The 18859-nt window shown below is 46.4% G+C and overlaps 1 protein-coding gene across 1 annotated transcript in view; it reads left to right on the forward strand.

Annotated features, from left to right (window-relative positions):
- The window catches only part of LOC142295939 (calpain-2 catalytic subunit-like), a 68049-nt gene that overhangs the window by 35657 nt on the left and 13533 nt on the right, over window positions 1-18859 (forward strand). Inside the window, exons 8-14 of the mRNA XM_075339070.1 lie at window positions 665-739; window positions 11715-11875; window positions 13246-13415; window positions 13496-13507; window positions 14994-15205; window positions 17234-17270; window positions 18293-18358. Coding sequence (XP_075195185.1) covers window positions 665-739; window positions 11715-11875; window positions 13246-13415; window positions 13496-13507; window positions 14994-15205; window positions 17234-17270; window positions 18293-18358 — 733 coding nt within the window. The remainder of the gene's footprint in view (window positions 1-664; window positions 740-11714; window positions 11876-13245; window positions 13416-13495; window positions 13508-14993; window positions 15206-17233; window positions 17271-18292; window positions 18359-18859) is intronic.

The following is an 18859-nucleotide window of genomic DNA, read 5'->3' on the forward strand; positions in this document are numbered from 1 at the left end:
GTTTGCATGTGTTTTTCTTTGCAAAAACAGGATCCACTTTTGCAGCAAAAAGCCGTTCATGACGCATGCTAAAAAAACGTAGTGTGAAAGCAGCCTAATTGTGGATTGTGTGGCTTTGCAGTAAGCTGGTAGGAAGTCAGTAGAATTATGAATGCAGCTCTGGTGCAATCATACACATGACACACATTGCAACACAGCACGACATGTTGTATACAGACATATAGCTAATTGAGGGTTGTAAGGATTTGCAGTTAATTACTAGGTAACCAGCAGAATTATGAATGCAGCTCTTGAATAGTCGTATACAAGACACACATTGCAACACAGCACAACATGCTGTATACAGACCCATAGTTAATTGAAGGTTGTAAGGATTTGAAGTTAACGAATAGGTTGCAAGCAGAATTATGAATGCAGCTCTGTAATGCATGACATTACGCTGTCTCTGATAATGCAATATTGTAGAACATCGTGTACAGACAGACAATCTACTGTGAGTTGTTCGGATTTGCAGGGAATTGAAGAAATAGAAAGTCACCAGAATTATGATTGCAGCTCTGTTGTGTGCATTTGTCATTGGTAAATAATGGCGGTATCGCTACTGTGAACGCTGAATGTGCACAACACACGTTCTGATGATTTCACGCCTTCATTTCACATTCAGTTCTAGTGAATGGAATAACGTGGATCCGGGGGAACGAGACCGACTGATTAAACGCTGCGACGACGGAGAGTTTTGGTAAGTCACCCGGTCTTACCGCTTTTTATTTATATTGGTATTTGACTAGCGCTCTCCAACTTTTGCAAAACTACAACTCCCAGCATGACCAGGGCAAAATCCGCGGCTTCAAAAAGCTCCTCTTTCTTTGGAGAATCCGGCCGATCTGTGCATTATGCAGACAGCAAGCGGTAACTGTGTAATACCTTATTACTCCTGCGGGGGCACTGCAAGGACAATTAACACTTAATTGCCAGCTTTACCTTTAAGATCCCCCAGATTATCTAACGAGGAGAACTCCTTTAAGTTGAAGAAAAGTTCTGCAGAGGGTTTATTGACTTTCTAGGGAATCACAGGGTGCAGGGAAAGTCTTTTCCGCGCGGCTCTGGTTACTATTCAGCCATACAAGCTATTGTACAGTGCTGAATAGCGGCCGGCGGGCGAGTCCTCTCCTGTGCAGGAAAGAAGCCAAAAAACATGAAACCAGAGCGGAGTCACAGAAGAACCTCGCCCAGGAGAGCAGGAAATGCCTGTCCTACCGCACGGGCGAAAAGTGCACCGCCGGCAACCACCGTGCTGCGCAAGATGCAGTAATATCACAGGAGGGCAAAGTGCACAGACCGACACTAATAGGAGCCATGGATTAACCCACTCACTATTATCTTCTCTTTTTTTAAGTTATTTGTTACTACAGTAAATATTTTCTTTGTCGCTCTATTGGGAGACCCAGACAATTGGGTGTATAGGCTATGCCTCCGGAGGCCGCACAAAGTATTACACTCAAAAGTGTTAAGCCCCTCCCCTTCTGCCTATACACCCCCCGTGCTCCCACGGGCTCCTCAGTTTTATTGCTTTGTGCGAAGGAGGCAGACCTGCACACATAGCTCCACAGATTGGTCAGCAGCAGCTGCTGACCAGGTCGGATGGAAGAAAAGTGGGCCCATATAGGGCCCCCAGCATGCTCCCTTCTCACCCCACTCTTGTCGGCGGTGTTGTTAAGGTTGAGGTATCCATTGCGGGTACGGAGGCTGAAGCCCACATGCTGCTTTCCTTCCCCATCCCCCTCAGGGCTGTGGGTGAAGTGGGATCCTATCGGTCTCCAGGCACTGAGACCGTGCTTCATCCACAACTCCTGTGGAGCCTGCTGGATAGGAGCCGGGTACCGTTCAGGGACATGGCCCTGCTACTTGAAGGTACTCTGTATCCCTGTGGGGACCGCGCACGGCAACACCTCAGCTTTGCTGGGTGTGCTAGTGCACCGGGGACCGCGGCGCTGACCGGGTTAAACTGTGCTATTACACACTCAGCGTCGCTGAGTGTGTTTATATGTAGGGGCTACCGCGCTAACCGCCGCTGCCATGGGAAACTGCGGCGCGGCTGGGACTTGTAGTTCGCCGGGGACTTCGGCGCCGGCCGCGCTTTTACGGCGGCCACGCTTATACTCGAGTCCGGCTTTCTTGCGGCCTAGTTTCCTTTTCTCCCGCCCACAGCCCTGACAGGCAGGGGAAGGGCGGGACGCTGCACGGAACGAGCAGCACTGAGGGCTGGAGTATGATTTCCATTCTCCACCCCCCTCACTGTGCACAGTGTGAGCACCAGTTCCCGCACTTTCTCGGCCACGCCCACGGCTCCCTCCTCTCGTCAGGACGCCGCAGCCATTCCTGTCAGCTCCTCCGACGCTGCAGAGAGGGACAAACCCTGGGAGACCCAGACACGGTCTCTGGTGGCCTCACAACCGCTTTAAAGCGGGTGGTAAGCAGCACCTGTTGGTGCTAGCCCCATGGTGCTGTAGTGTATTGATACATTATTTGTTTATAGTATACTCTTTCACTGTATGAGCACAGTTCATTCTGGCTATATACCCTATTGTGTTACTCAGGGAAAACAATAGCATGGCGCCCACAAAGGCAGGGGTGCCAAAACACAGGCTTATTATGCTGCCTGCGCCGCTTGTACGACCCAGCTGCCGGCAGGTCCCACTGACCCTCATTGTGTGCAATGTTCGGCCCCTGTGGCACTTCTTCAGCCAGAGCCTCTGCTAAGAGGGGCCCAGGGGGAGCCACCTGTTGACACTGTCCAGGTGACGGGGACTGAGTTGCAAAACTCTCTGAGACTATGGCTAAGATACTAGAAGCCTTGCAGTCCAGGCCGGTATCTCAGCAAAGGGACTCTGTTGAATCATTGTTCCCTGGCCCCCCTCAGTTGGACCAACAATGTCCTCCCGGGGTATCTCATACATCCCAGGCTGAGGGTTCTGACTTAGACCCCAGTCCCAGACCGACTAAGCGAGCTCGCTTAGAATTTCCCTCGACATCATATTGTTCAGGGTCTCAGCGGGGGGAATCTCTGGTTGATGATGCGGAGACAGCTGATCAGGATTCTGATCCTGAGGGCGCTCTCAATCTTAATACTCCAGACGGGGACGCCATAGTGAACGATCTTATTGCGTCTATCAATCAAATGCTGGATATTTCTCCCTCAGCTCCTCCGGCGGAGGAGTCAGCTTCTCAGCAGGAGAAATTCCGTTTCAGGTTCCCCAAGCGTACACCGAGTATGTTTCTAGACCACTCTGATTTCAGAGAGGCAGTCCAGAATCACCATGCTTGTCCAGATAAGCGTTTTTTCTAAGCGCCTTAAGGATACACGTTATCCTTTTCCCCCTGACGTGGTTAAAGGTTGGACTCAGTGTCCCAAAGTGGATCCTCCAATCTCCAGACTGGCGGCTAGATCCATACTTGCAGTGGAAGATGGGGCCTCGCTTAAAGATGCCACTGACAGGCAGATGGAGCTCTGGTTGAAATCCATCTATGAAGCTATCGGAGCTTCTTTTGCCCCAGCATTCGCAGCCGTATGGGCGCTACAAGCTATCTCAGCAGGTCAAGCGCAAATTGAAGCAGCCACATGCACGTCCGCGCCACAAGTGGCATCCATTACCACCCAGACCTCGGCATTTGCGTCTTACGCTATTAATGCTGTCCCGGACTCTGCGAGCCGTACGGCGGTTGCGGCCGCCAATTCGGTGGTACTCCGCAGGGCCTTGTGGCTACGGGAATGGAAGGCAGATTCTGCTTCCAAAAAGCGCTTAACCAGTTTGCCAATTTCTGGCGACAGGCTGTTTGGCGAGCGTTTGGATGAAATCATCAAACAATCCAAGGGAAAGGATACATCCTTACCCCAGCCCAAACAGAACATACCCCAACAGAGGAGAGGGCAGTCGAGGTTTCGGTCCTTTCGGGGCGAGGGCAGGTCCCAATTCTCCTCGTCCAAAAGGTCTCAGAAAGAACAAAGGAACTCTGATGCATGGCGGTCTAAGTCACGTCCTAAAAAGACCACCGGAGGCGCCGCTAACAAAGCGGCTTCCTCATGACTTTCGACCTCCTCTAGCAGCATCCTCGGTCGGTGGCAGGCTCTCCCGCTTTTGCGACACCTGGCTGCCACAAATAAAAGACCGCTGGGTGAGAGACATTCTGTCTCTCAATTGATTCTTCAGGTCATCCCCGCCTCCCGAGCGAGCCGAGGCTCTTCTGCAGGCGCTGCGCACTCTGAAGGCAGAAGGAGTGGTGATCCCTGTTCCTCTCCAGCAACAGAGCCATGGTTTTTACTCCAACTTGTTTGTAGTCCCAAAGAAGGACGGGTCTTTCCGCCCGGTCCTGGACCTGAAACTGCTCAACAAACACGTAAAAGCCAGACGGTTCAGGATGGAATCCCTCCGCTTCGTCATCGCTTCAATGTCCCAAGGAGATTTCCTTGCATCGATCGATATCAAAGATGCTTATCTCCACGTACCGATTTGCTCCAGAACACCAGCGCTTCTTGCGCTTCGCCATAGGAAACGAACAACTGCAATTCGTGGCACTGCCGTTCGGCCTGGCAACAGCCCCACGGGTTTTTACCAAGGTTATGGCTACTGTAGTAGCGCTCCTACACTCGCAGGGTTACTCGGTGATCCCGTACTTGGACGATCTGCTAATCAAGGCACCTCTCAAGAGGCATGCCAACGCAGCCTCGACGCTACCCTGGAGACTCTCCAGGGTTTCGGGTGGATCATCAATTTTCCAAAGTCAAATCTGACACCGGCCCAATCATTGACGTATCTTGGCATGGAGTTTCATACCCTCTCAGCGATAGTGAAGCTTCCGCTGATCAAGCAGCAGTCACTACAGAAAGGGGTACAATCTCTCCTTCAAGGCCAGTCACACCCCTTGAGGCGCTTCATGCACTTCCTGGGGAAGATGGTGGCAGCAATGGAGGCAGTCCCTTTCGCGCAGTTTCACCTGCGTCCCCTTCCGGCACGGTCTCAAGATCCCAGAGCTCTGGCGGCAGACGCCTTAGTTCAGGATTGCTCGCAGTTTCAGCTCCCTTATGTGTTTCCTCCGCTGGCACTGTTGCCCAGAGTGTTACGCAAGATCAGGGCCGACTGCCGCCGCGCCATCCTCGTCGCTCCAGGCTGGCCGAGGAGGTCGTGGTACCCGGATCTGTGGCATCTCACGGTCGGCCAACCGTGGGCACTACCAGACCGAACAGACTTGCTATCTCAAGGGCCGTTTTTCCATCTGAATTCTGCGGCCCTCAACCTGACTGTGTGGCCATTGAGTCCTGGATCCTAGCGTCTCCAGGGTTATCTCAAGACGTCATTGCCACTATGAGACAGGCTAGGAAACCAACGTCCACCAAGATCTATCACAGGACGTGGAAAATTTTTCTGTCGTGGTGCTCTGCTCAGGGTTTTTCTCCCTGGCCATTTGCATTACCTACTTTTCTGTCCTTCCTTCAATCTGGACTGGAAAAGGGTTTGTCGCTCGGCTCCCTTAAGGGACAAGTCTCAGCGCTCTGTGTTTTTCCAGAAGCGCCTAGCCAGACTTCCACAGGTACGCATGTTCCTGCAGGGGGTTTGTCACATAGTTCCACCTTACAAGCGGCCGTTAGAACCCTGGGATCTAAACAGGGTGCTGATGGTTCTTAAGAAACCACCATTCGAGCCAATGAGAGATATTTCCCTCTCACGACTTTCGCAGAAAGTGGTTTTTCTAGTAGCAGTCACTTCCCTTCGGAGAGTGTCTGAGCTAGAAGCGTTGTCGTGCCAAGCCCCTTTCCTGGTGTTTCACCAGGACAAGGTGGTTCTACGTCCGGTTCCGGAATTTCTCCCTAAGGTGGTATCCCCCTTTCATCTCAATCAGGATATTTCCTTACCTTCTTTTTATCCTCATCCAGTTCACCAATGTGAAAAGGATTTGCACTTGTTAGATTTGGTGAGAGCACTCAGACTCTACATTTCTCGTACGGCGCCCCTGCGCCGCTCGGATGCACTCTTTGTCCTTGTCGCTGGCCAGCGTAAAGGGTCACAGGCTTCCAAATCAACCCTGGCTCGGTGGATCAAGGAGCCAATTATCGAAGCTTACCGTTCGGCTGGGCTTCCGGTTCCCTCAGGGCTGAAGGCCCATTCTACCAGAGCCGTGGGCGCGTCCTGGGCTTTGAGGCACCAGGCTACGGCTCAGCAGGTGTGTCAGGCGGCTACCTGGTCGAGCCTGCACACTTTCACGAAGCACTATCAGGTGCATACCTATGCTTCGGCGGATGCCAGCCTAGGTAGGCGAGTCTTTCAGGCGGCGGTTACCCACCTGTAGGAAAGGGCCGTTTTACGGCTCTCTTACGAGGTATTATTTTACCCACCCAGGGACTGCTTTTGGACGTCCCAATTGTCTGGGTCTCCCAATAGAGCGACAAAGAAGAAGGGAATTTTGTTTACTTACCGTAAATTCCTTTTCTTCTAGCTCTAATTGGGAGACCCAGCACCCGCCCCTGTTTTTTTGTGTACACATGTTGTTCATGTTGAATGGTTTCAGTTCTCCGATATTCCTTCGGATTGAAATTACTTTAAACCAGTTTTTAATTCTTTTTCCTCCTTCTTGCTTTTGCACCAAAACTGAGGAGCCCGTGGGAGCACGGGGGGTGTATAGGCAGAAGGGGAGTGGCTTAACACTTTTGAGTGTAATACTTTGTGCGGCCTCCGGAGGCATAGCCTATACACCCAATTGTCTGGGTCTCCCAATTAGAGCTAGAAGAAAAGGAATTTACGGTAAGTAAACAAAATTCCCTTCTTTATTCATTTTTTTTTTTAAATAAATATCTTCTAACAACTTTTTGGACTGTAAAAAAAAAAAAAAAAAAAAGGCTACAATAACACCTCACCCCAAAAAGTTGTTTTTTTTTTTAAAAAAAAAAATTTTAATAAATATCCTTAACTTTTTGGGTGGTAAAAAAAATGCTACAATAACACCTCCCCCGAAAATTAAAAGTTTTTCAAAAGTTTGTTTTGCTTTTTTTTTTTTTTTTTTTTTTTTAAACTAAATATCTTTTTAACAATTTTTTTTGACTGTAAAAAAAAAATAAAAAAATGCTACAATAACATCTCTCCCAATAAGAAAATTGTTTTGTGTTTTTTTTTTTTTAATAAATATCCTTCATAATTTTTTTGTATGGTTAAAATAAAAAATGCTACAATTAAACCACCCCCAAAAAAGTTTTTTCAAAAGTTTGTTGTTTTTTTTTTTATTTTATAAATTAAATCAATATCTTTAACATTTTGGTCTGTAAAAAAAGATGCTACAATTTCACCTCCCCCAATAAGAAAGTGTTGTATTTTTTTAATAAATATTCTTCATACTTTTTTTGTATGGTAAAATAAAAAATGCTACAATTAACCCCCGCACCCCCAAAAAAATTAAGTTTTTCAAGTCTTTTTTTTTTTTTTAATTAAATAAATCTTTCCCAACTTTTTGGACTGTAAAAAAAAAAATGCTACAATAACACGTCCGCCAATAAAAAAGTTTTTAAAAAGTGTTTTTATTTGTTTTTTTTTTTTTTAAATATCTTCAACAATATTTGTATGGTAAAAAAACGCTATCAAGCCCCCTTCCCCCTTACCCCCCCCCCCCCCCCCCCCGAAAAAAAAGAAATTAAAAGTTTTTCAAAACTTTTTTTAAAAAATTTAAATGCATATCTACCAATTTTTTGGACTTTTTGTAAAAAAAATTGCTGCAATAAAACCTCCCCCAATAAGAAAGTTTTTAAAGTTGTTTTTTTTAAAAAATAATTATCTTTTAACAATTTTCTGTATGGTAAAAAAAAAATGCTACAAATAACCCCCGCTTACCCCCCCCAGCCCAAAAAAAAAATTAAGTTTTTCAAAAGTTGCTTTTTTTTATTTAAATAAATATCTTTCCCAACTTTTTGGACTGTAAAAAAAAAATGCTACAATAACACTTTCCCCAATGAGAAAGTTTATTAAGTTTTTTTTTTTTTTTAAATAAATATCTTTTTGGATGTTTAAAAAAAAGATACAATGACACCTCCCCCAAAAAATTAAAAAAAAAGTTTTTAAACAATTGAATATACCCAAATATGGCACAAATAAAAAGTATAGCTTGGCCAGCACAAAAATAAGCATCCACCCTGCTCCATTGATGGGAATTAGAGGAGTAAGATGGGTCTCAGAAAATTTAAGAAGTTCTCACATAGCCATAGTTGTGATGGGAAGGAGTTAAAGGGCTTGGCTGCCATTAGATATTATATCCACTGTGTAGTTAATAGAAAATTAATAATATTTGCCCTTTGTACCCATTTAAAAAAAAATGATCCAGTAAAGAATTAGAACTATTTTTTTTTAACATAATGTCTCCACCTGGTGGTCAGAGAACATAACAGCATGCACGTCCACCTAATGGAGTTCTGGTGGTCGCACATGCTCAGTCATTCTCCGCACAGCTTGATCAACCAATAGAAACCCTTTTTTGCGTCCAGCTCACAGGCAGGCTGTGCTCATTGTTAGAAGAAAAAATCCGGCTTCCGGAGTAGTAGTAAAACTGATGCAAAATTTTATTAAAGGACGTAAAATTAATGAGATGACAAAAATAGGGAGCCCATATGCAGCGTAAGGCTACGCGTTTCGAACGCTGCCTGCGTTCTTTGTCAAGCCTGAATGAACATATCTTGCTCACAAGCATTTAAACTCACTCCTACCAATGGGTGGAGTGTGTTTAATCAGAAAGCACATGTGCCAGCATGGGGTAGATCACATACAAAACAACAATACAAAAATTCAACAATAAATGAACATTGTTTTTTTTTATGTGGAATTTTAATATCAAAAATCTTTTCTATATATATATATATTTTATATATATATATATATATATATATATATTTTTTTTTATATATATATATATATATATATATATATATATATATATATATATATATATATATATATATATATATATATATATATATATATATATAAAAAAACCTCTATCATCCGAAATGTACATGCGAACATTATCTACCAAGATTTAATAATGAAACCTGACATCTCGTCTCAGATTAAGACCATTGGGTATTCTAGTTCCCAAATGAAATATCCAAAAAGCCTCACGTGTGAGAACCTGATGTTGGATATCACCACCACGAGGAGAGATTTTAGCTTTTTCTAAACCAAAAATACGCAGGGAATTAGTATTGCAATTATGATGTGAAATATAATGTCTGGATGCCGATGAGAGATTTCTGGCTGGAATAACGGTGCCATTAGAATTATAAATATCCTGGATATGTTCATTAAAACGCACCTTGAGTTTTCTCACTGTGCAACCAATATAAAGTAGGTTGCAGCTGGTGCACTTAATGCAGTAAACCACATCGGTGGTATTACAATTAATGTACCTCAAAATGGAATATGTGACAGTCTCACCAGTATTTGAGAATGAGCTACAAGGTAAGGAAAAATTCACATGTGCGGCAGCATCTGAAAAATCCCTTGTGTTCAAGCCAGGTGGAAACAGGTTTATTTTTTATAAAAAAAAACTAGGTGAAAGAATGTTGCCCAGTGAAGGTGCTTTTTTAGCAACCACACTGCAACCAGATTGCAGTATGGTTGCAAGAACAGGGTCTTCATTTAAAACGGGTAAATACCGTTTAATAATATTTTTGATGTGATTAAATTGTGTGCTGTATTGTAAAGATAGCACTATTTTTTGTTTTGCAATTTCATGTTATTCTTATTGATTTTACATTCAGAGTTTTTATTTGAAAAAATCTATCAATTGATCACGTTTTTTATTTTCTACTATCTTGCGTGCTCTCTGAAGTGTCCAGGATGGATAACCCCTTGCACTTAATCTGGCTTCAGCTGACCTGACGTCATTGTTATATGCAGAATGCTCACTGCAATTACGCAAAACCCTGGTAAATTCACCCACTGGTACAGCTTTGATTGTATGATTAGGATGACTACTCATAGCGTGTAAAATTGTATTTCCGGACAGTGGTTTACGATAAATACAAGTGGATATAATCTGGTTAGGCACGCCTGTGAAAGTCAAATCCAAAAAATTAATTTTATTATTGTCACAAAAATGGGTAAATTTTAGATTGAATTGATTATTGTTTAAATAATTCATGAACTCCGGAATTACCGTAATAAGATGGGACCATTCTAAATGAATAAGTGGTCATCAATAAATCTACCGTACCAGTGGATGAATTTACAGTAAGGCTATGTGCGCACTAGAAATGAGAAGTTTCTCAAGAAAATTTCTTGAGAAACTTCTGGGAGTGAAAGATTTCCAGACCTCCGGAAAAAATCCGCACCAAATCCGCATGCGGATTTGACGCGGATTTGCCACGGATTAGCCGCGGAATTGCCGCGATTTTCCCGCGGATGGTTCCCTGCGGATTTTTGCAGGCTGTACTGCCGAAATCCGCAGGGTACCTGCGGAAATAATGGACATGTTCATTTTCTCAAGACAGTTTCTCGAGAAATTCTTCTCAAGGAAATTTCTTGAGAAAAATCCGCACCAGTGCGCACAGCTTTTTTTTTTACCATAGAATTTGCTGGGAAATGTCTGCACAAAGATTGCGGGTAAATCCGCGGGAAAAACGCACTAGTGCGCACATAGCCTAAGGGTTATTGATATCATATAAGTATTTTTCCTCCCAATGAGCCATAACCAAATTCGCAATTGAAGGCGAAAATTTAGCACCCATAGAAACTCTGTGGTACTGTAAATAAAACTGTTTGTTGAACACGAAAAAATTATGCTCCATCAAAAATTGCGCAACTTGTACGATATAATTTTGAAACGCTGAAGAATAGGAGCTATATTTATTCAAATGAAAAATCAAAGCTTGTATAGCTACAGATAAAGGAATAGTAGTGTACAGTGATATAACATCGCAACTAAGCCAACTGAAGCCTGTTTGCCAAATTTTATTGGAAAACTGATCAAGAATATCAATACTATCTTTGATGTACCCTGGAGTTCTATGGGTTAAAGGCTGCAGTATTGAATCCAGCCATTCACTCATGTGTTCATTGGAAGAGCCGATACCTGAGACTATTGGCCTCATTGGGGGAGGTGATATTCCCTTGTGTGTCTTGGGTAAAGCGTGCAGAGTCGGGGTAACAGGATGTTGTACAATGAGATAATCCCTTTGTTTCTCAGTAATATAATTCAAATGTACACCTTCATCAATCAATCGGACAATCAATGCAGAAAATTTCTCAGTAGGATCAAAATCCAATTTTTTGTATACAGTGGGGTCGTTGAGCATGGATTCAACCTGGTGGTCAGAGAACATAACAGCATGCACGTCCACCTAATGAGCGGAGTTCTGGTGGTCGCACATGCTCAGTCATTCTCCGCACAGCTTGGTGATCAACCAATAGAAACCCTTTTTTGCGTCCAGCTCACAGGCAGGCTGTGCTCATTGTTATACACTGTGAACACCAGGTGGCGCTATACTGTGTTAGTAAATGTCATAACTCCTCACGGGATTGGTTTATCACAGTAATTGGTAATCCTTTTTATGGAGGATGTGATGTATTAGCAGGCCAGCTTCTTTAAGATTATATATTTTTATTTAAAGCTTTGGTTTCATCCATAGTGGGTAGCATCAAGCGCCCCTGTCGTGTTCTAACTCATCTTTGTTTTTCCATCAGGATGTCTTATAATGATTTCTTAAGACAATACTCCAGGCTGGAGATCTGCAACCTCACACCGGACACCCTGTCCTCAGACAAATACAAGAAATGGAGCCTGGTGAAGATGGACGGCACGTGGAGGCGAGGATCGACCGCCGGCGGCTGCAGGAATTTTCCAGGTGATTGGATCTGTCCGTGCGGTGATACCATAGTTTATGGCTTCCGTATCACAGGGGCCTTTTTACTCCGGCAGTTTCTACCTAGATTTTGGAAACTGTCATTATGGCCGTGTAGACAAAGACGCATATGTCTTAGTTATGGAGGAACTAGTTTGTTAATAACAGCGTCCGCATATCAATGATATTCACGGGCAGATCCACGGTGTCCCCCATGAGAGCGACAGCCGCGGTGTCCCCCATGAGAGCGACAGCCGCGGTGTCCCCCATGAGAGCGACAGCCGCGGTGTCCCCCATGAGAGCGACAGCCGCGGTGTCCCCCATGAGAGCGACAGCCGCGGTGTCCCCCATGAGAGCGACAGCCGCGGTGTCCCCCATGAGAGCGACAGCCGCGGTGTCCCCCATGAGAGCGACAGCCGCGGTGTCCCCCATGAGAGCGACAGCCGCGGTGTCCCCCATGAGAGCGACAGCCGCGGTGTCCCCCATGAGAGCGACAGTCACCGTGCTGTCACGATGTGACTGCAGGAAAGCGAGGGACAGGGGCTCCTATGCTATCCCTCACCCTAAGAGGCCCTCCGGATTACACCTGATGGTTGAGATGCCAGAGTCCCGTGCCTGGCCCTGCTCCTGACCAGAACTGATCTGATTCCCCCCTTCCACCAGGGAAAGAAGGGGCAGCAGTGAGATGGAAACACAGATCAAAACAGACAGGAGAAAACCAAAACTCTGACACACTGCAAGCTCATAGGAATAAACAATGAGAGACTCAGGAGAAAAGCAAGAGCAGGAAGGTAGGGACAAAAAGAAAACAAGGGTTAACGCCATAACCGCACACAGCAACATGTACTACAGCTACCAGATTGTCTGCATCACAACATCTCACCGGACCAGCTAAGAAGGAAGGATCTAGCTAGCATATATAGGAGGGGAGCAGGTGTGATTGGCTCCCCCACAATATGTGATCAAAAGAGACTAACAAGCAGACTATCAGAGATTAACTCTTTCTAGCCTGCCTATGAACTACCTCTCTGCAGGTCGACGTCCGAGTTAGCCTGCGCTGATTACAGACATCAAAGAAGTTACCAAGTGGAGTGTCAGAATCCGTAGTCTGAACAGATCCTGACACCGCTGTGACTGTCGGTGATGTTTGCAAAAACCTCCGTGTGACACATTCCCCCATAAGAGCGACAGTCATGAAGTCACCTGTCCTAATGTGAGGAGGAGAATGGAGACAACCAGGTGTTCGCAGGCTTAGAGTCACACAGTAGAAGCAGGATGGCATCCCAGCAGTGCAGAGTGTTTCAGGAGATGGGCATCTGCAGCATATGATCACAAAAGGGTCCTGTACTCAGCCACTTTCTTGTTTCTCGCAGACACTTTCTGGATGAACCCACAATTCCTGATAAAGTTGGAGGAGGAAGACGATGACCCGGACGACGGGGAGGAAGGCTGCACCTTCATTGTGGGCCTGATCCAAAAGAACCGCAGGAAGGCGAGGAAGATGGGCGAGGACATGCACACTATCGGATTTGCAATCTATGAGGCAGGTTCAAGGCCGGGATGTGAATCTGACATTGTGCGCACATTGCTGGGCCGTATAATAATATTGTCTTCTGCCCGCAGGTCCCGGCTCAGGTACGTACACTGTGCGCCTTCATTATAGGGGAAGGTAAGTGGCAAAAGCCAGAGATCTGCCCCTCAGGGGAGTGATGGTAATATTTATAATAAAAATCCTTTTTTTTTCTTACAATGTCATTTTTGCACTAAATTCTTCAAACCGGCATGCCTGGCTCCCGAATTCTGTACAAACTCCAAGATGCTCTTTATTTTTCCTCTAGGATTTTTATTGCACTTTTTTCATAAAAAATTTCCTATTTGTCTAAAATATAAACGTTTCAGACGTTTCAGGCTTCCATAACATCACTCCCGGCTGGAAAGGACTGGAGTAGATTTGTGTAAAAATGTAGAAACCTTTAAATTGTCCCAATTGATGAATCAGCCGAAAACATCTGGAAACCATATGCCTCCCCCACAATGGTGAACATAAAAAAAAAAAGCATGTACATTTCAGAAAGGGGTGTAATGGAGTCGAACCCCCAAGAATCAGGGTGTGTTGGAGTTCAGACCCCGAGGATCAGGGTGTGATGGAATCCAGCCCCGAAGGACTCAGGAGTGATGGAGTTGATCCTCTGAAAACCAGGGAGCGATGGCATCCAACCCCAAAGGACTACGGTGTGATGGTGTCCAGCCCCCAAGGATCAGGGCCTGATGGTATCCAGCCCCCAAGGATCAGGGCCTGATGGTATCCAGCCCCCAAGGATCAGGGCCTGATGGTATCCAGCCCCCAAGGATCAGGGCCTGATGGTATCCAGCCCCCGAGTACCATGGCGTGATGGAGGCCAACCCTCGAGGATTTGGGTGTGATGGAGTCCAGCTCCCAAGGAGGTGTTGGAGTTCAACTCCCAAAGACCAGGGTGTGATGGCATCCCACTCCTGTGGACCAGGGTGTGATGGCGTCCAACCCCCACGAGGACCTAGGAGTGATGGAGTTGATCCTCTGAAAACTAGGGAGCGATGACCTCTAACCCCTGAGAACCAGGGATCGATGGTGTTCAACCCCACAGGACCTTAGAGCAATGGTGTCCAACCCCCAAGGACTAGGGTGTGATGGCGTCCAGCCTCCGAGGATCACGGCCTGATGGTTTCTAGCCCCCGAGGATCAGGGTGTGTTGGCGTCCAGCCCCTGAGGATCAGGGTGTGTTGGCGTCCAGCCCCCGAGGATCAGGGTGTGTTGGCGTCCAGCCCCCGAGGATCAGGGTGTGTTGGCGTCCAGCCCCCGAGGATCAGGGTGTGTTGGCGTCCAGCCCATCAAGGACCCAGAAGTGATGGATTCCAACCTCTAAGAACCAAGGAGTTGATGGATTCCAACCCCTAAGAACTAAGGAGTGATAAAGTACAACCCCCGAGGACCAGGGAGTGACAGGGGAGCCACATACAGCCATATTCTGACTTTTCCAAGCCTCTTGCAGTACATTAAATCTGTCATTAAAGGAATATCCTACATTGGGCATTCATCGCTTCTCTCCCAGTGGTCATTAATAGGTTAAATTCTTTTCTTCAGCTCCAGGGTCAGACCAATGTGCACCTGAAAAGAGATTTCTTCTTGAGGAACAAGGCCCGAGATCGATCAGATACCTTTATAAATCTACGAGAAGTTCTCAATAGATTCCGCCTTCCTGCCGGAGAATACATCATCGTCCCCTCCACGTTTGAGCCTAATAAAATAGGAGACTTCTGCCTTCGTGTCTTTTCTGAAAAGAATGCGGAGACTCAGTAAGTGACCGGATCGGGGTGTGGTGTCCTCGTCCTGAGCCATCTTCTTTCCCCTCATATACAGTGTACTAAAAATTTCCACCACATCCCCAATGCATGACCCTTCGGGTCCCTCTGCTTTCCTTCTAGTCCCTCTGCTCCTCTTTGGGCCCCTATACTCCTTCTTGGGCTCCTCTGCTCCTCTTTGGGCCCCTATGCTCCTTCTTGCGCTCCTCTGCTACTCTTTGGGACGCTCTGCTCTCCTTCTGGACCCTCTGCTCTCCTTCTGGACCCTCTGCTCTCCTTCTGGCCCCTCTGCTCTCCATCTGGCCCCTCTGCACTCCATCTGGCCCCTCTGCACTCCATCTGGCCCCTCTGCTCTCCATCTGGCCCCTCTGCTCTCCATCTGGCCCCTCTGCTCTCCATCTGGCCCCTCTGCTCTCCATCTGGCCCCTCTGCTCTCCATCTGGCCCCTCTGCTCTCCATCTGGCCCCTCTGCTCTCCATCTGGCCCCTCTGCTCTCCATCTGGCCCCTCTGCTCTCCATCTGGCCCCTCTGCTCTCCATCTGGCCCCTTTGCTCTCCATCTGGCTCCTTTGCTCTCCTTCTGGCCCCTTTGCTCTCCTTCTGGCCCCTCTGCTCTCGGACATATTGGGGAAAGTTTGTCATGACACCACCTGTGGTATGCGTCCAGTAGTAGCCGCTGCTGAAGGATTCCTTTCCGGGAGAAAGAGAATAACAGACTTCAGCTTACCATAAGCAACTGTTCTCCAAGACTTGCAGGTGCTCGTCGTCCTCCAGACCGGCCAGGCTGGTGTATAACTGGGAAAAAGTCAAAAGTGGACCCGACACCACAATCCAATATATTAAAATATCAAAAATGTATTGGGTATTTAAAATCCAACGGATCCAAAACATGAGAGAACACGCATAAGGGCACCTTATGCGTTTCGGACAATAAGTAAAAACAAGTCCTTAATCATAGGTGCCCTTATGCGTGTTCTCTCACGTTTTGGATCCGTTGGATTTTAAATACCCAATACATTTTTGATATTTTAATATATTGGATTGTGGTTCCAGGTCCACGTTAAACTTTTTCCCATTCCTTTCCGGGGCAGGTGTTATAGCAGCTGGGATGGTGTCGCAGGCAGAGCGGGCCCCGGGCGGATGATAAGGGTTTTAATGGCCGTTGGTGCCTAAGCACTGGGCGGCAGTGCCGGTAAGAATGAGCCAACACAGTCTCTGCGGGTTCAGGGTGTAGTTTACTCACAACTTCAGCTGCCAGCTCGGTCACACTGGTCACTGCCGTGATGGGCTCCGGTCAATCCCAGATCCAGTAAGAGGTCACCACCGGTGTTTGGAGAGAGAGGAGTGAGAGTCCTATTTCTAGGATGTCCCACTCCGCAGTTAGGTACCCCGGCTGAGCTCCCGCTCCAAGCCCCGGGCCCAGTAAAAGTCCAAGTTTTCCAAAGATGTCTTGCCAGAACTATGGTCCTGACGGGTCTGCTCCTCTGCTCTAGATGTGTGTGTGTGTGTTGCGCCTTTATCTACCTCAGGTGGAACCCGTCCCCAGGTGACTGGCTTCAGTGACCGGGGAAGTCCCATGTATCGTGATGGCCACCCCCTACCCTGAACCATCCCACCCGGTGTGAAGGCTCCTAAGCTGTATGTAGTGTGTGTTTGTGGAACACCGGTGATTAACCCCCTCCTTACCTGAGATACTGTAGATACTGTACCTTAATTGAGGTGTAGTACCCTGTGGCGACCAGAGCCTCAGGGGTGCCACATAGGTCCATCCGTCCCTGCCAGACCACCAGCGAAAATCAGTGAGTCCAGCCGCATTTCCCCTAATGTGTACAGGCACCCTGACATTACTGTATGGTATTTATGCTGTGGCGCCCTGGAAGCTCTGATGTGTACCCATTGGGTGACCTCATAGACTGTATATACCCCACAGTACCGCTCCCACATTATAATCTGAGCTTTTATTGAATACTTGGCTGTGATTGTATTTACTCCTCCTTATTTTTCTTTTCTTTTTCTCTTTTAGTGTTGTCGATGACGATATTGAGGCCAACATTGATGAGGTAATGTATGGACTGTGCTGGACGGGGTGTGCAGACAAGTAACGAGTAGGTGCCATATTAAAGGGAATCTGTTAGCAGGTTCTTGCTATATAGTCTGAGAGCAGCAGGTTGTAGGGGCAGAGAGGCTGATTCCAGCGATGTGTCACTTGTAATATAATCCCTTCTTTCTCTGCTGCAGATTTAGCCATGCTCAGAATGCGGAGCCCTGTATAACCCCGCCCATATCACTGGTAGCGCTCTGTTTATAACCCCGCCCACATCACTGATTGCCAGCTCTGTTTATAACCCCGCCCATATCACTGGTAGCGCTCTGTTTATAACCCCGCCCACATCACTGATTGCCAGCTCTGTTTATAACCCCGCCCACATCACTGATTGCCAGCTCTGTTTATAACCCCGCCCACATCACTGATTGCCAGCTCTGTTGATAACCCCGCCCATATCTTTTATTGACACTCTGTGTATAAAACAGCCCATATCACAGATTGGGAGATCTGTATATAACCTCGCCCACATCACTGATTGCTCTATGTGTATGATCCCGTACACATCATTGATAGGCAGCTCTGTGTATACCCCCATTCACATCACTGATTGGTAGTTCTCTGTGTATAACCCAGCCCACATCACTGATTGGCAGCTCTCTGTATATTCCCCCTGTGCACATCACTGATTGGTAGTTCTCTACGTATAACACCGCCCACATCACCTATGGTGACAGAATCAGTGCTAGAGGTGGGGATGGATCAGGAGGCAGGTGACACCTAGTCCTCTAGTGATAGTCTCCTGTTGATAAAACACTGATTGTATTGAAACAGCAAAATAAAGCTCAGCAAGTGACACATCGCTGGAATCAGTGTCTCAGCCCTACGTCGTGCAGCTATCAGATTACCTGCCGACAGATTCCCTTTAAACCCCTCTAGTTTCTTGTTTTTTGGAGGATACCTGACGGACCCATGAATGAGATTTAACCAATTAATTACCGGCCGGAGGTAACGCCGCTGTCTTTCTTTTTCTGGCAGCCTGATTTGGATGAAGATCATATTGATCCCAACTTCAGGAGATTGTTTCTGCAGCTCGCCGGAGAGGTGAGGACTCTGGTCTATTCTTAATGATGTGCTCCATTTAAATGGATATAGACTTGTTTGGAGGCTTTTTTTTTTTTTTACTTAAATGCATGTACTTATGTATCAGGGCATGATCCAAAAAATTGCTTCTGCATCCTGTATATATCTTGGTACTTAATGAGTCAACAGTGAATTGGTCAGCGAGCTCGTCTCTGGACTGTAACGGGTCATAGATCACAGTGGTCACAGACCCCGTTGATTCACCGGTAACTCATTCTGCTGTGTACGGTGATATATAGCGGCTGCAGAAACTACTCTAAAATATAAAACCTTTTACAAAATTGTGTTTTTTGCCAACCAAAAAAACCATGAATGTACGTAAAAAAAATAATAATGCCCAGACAGGGTCTGTATCCATTTAACTTCGCAGCTGTATGAGTAATTACATGGTATAATCATCCACATTGATGATATAAAACAGACAAAAGTGAGTAATGAATAATACCGCATACAGCACTGATT

The sequence above is a fragment of the Anomaloglossus baeobatrachus genome, chromosome 3 (genome assembly GCF_048569485.1).
Source record: "Anomaloglossus baeobatrachus isolate aAnoBae1 chromosome 3, aAnoBae1.hap1, whole genome shotgun sequence".
In the NCBI taxonomy this organism is placed as follows: Eukaryota; Metazoa; Chordata; class Amphibia; order Anura; family Aromobatidae; genus Anomaloglossus; species Anomaloglossus baeobatrachus.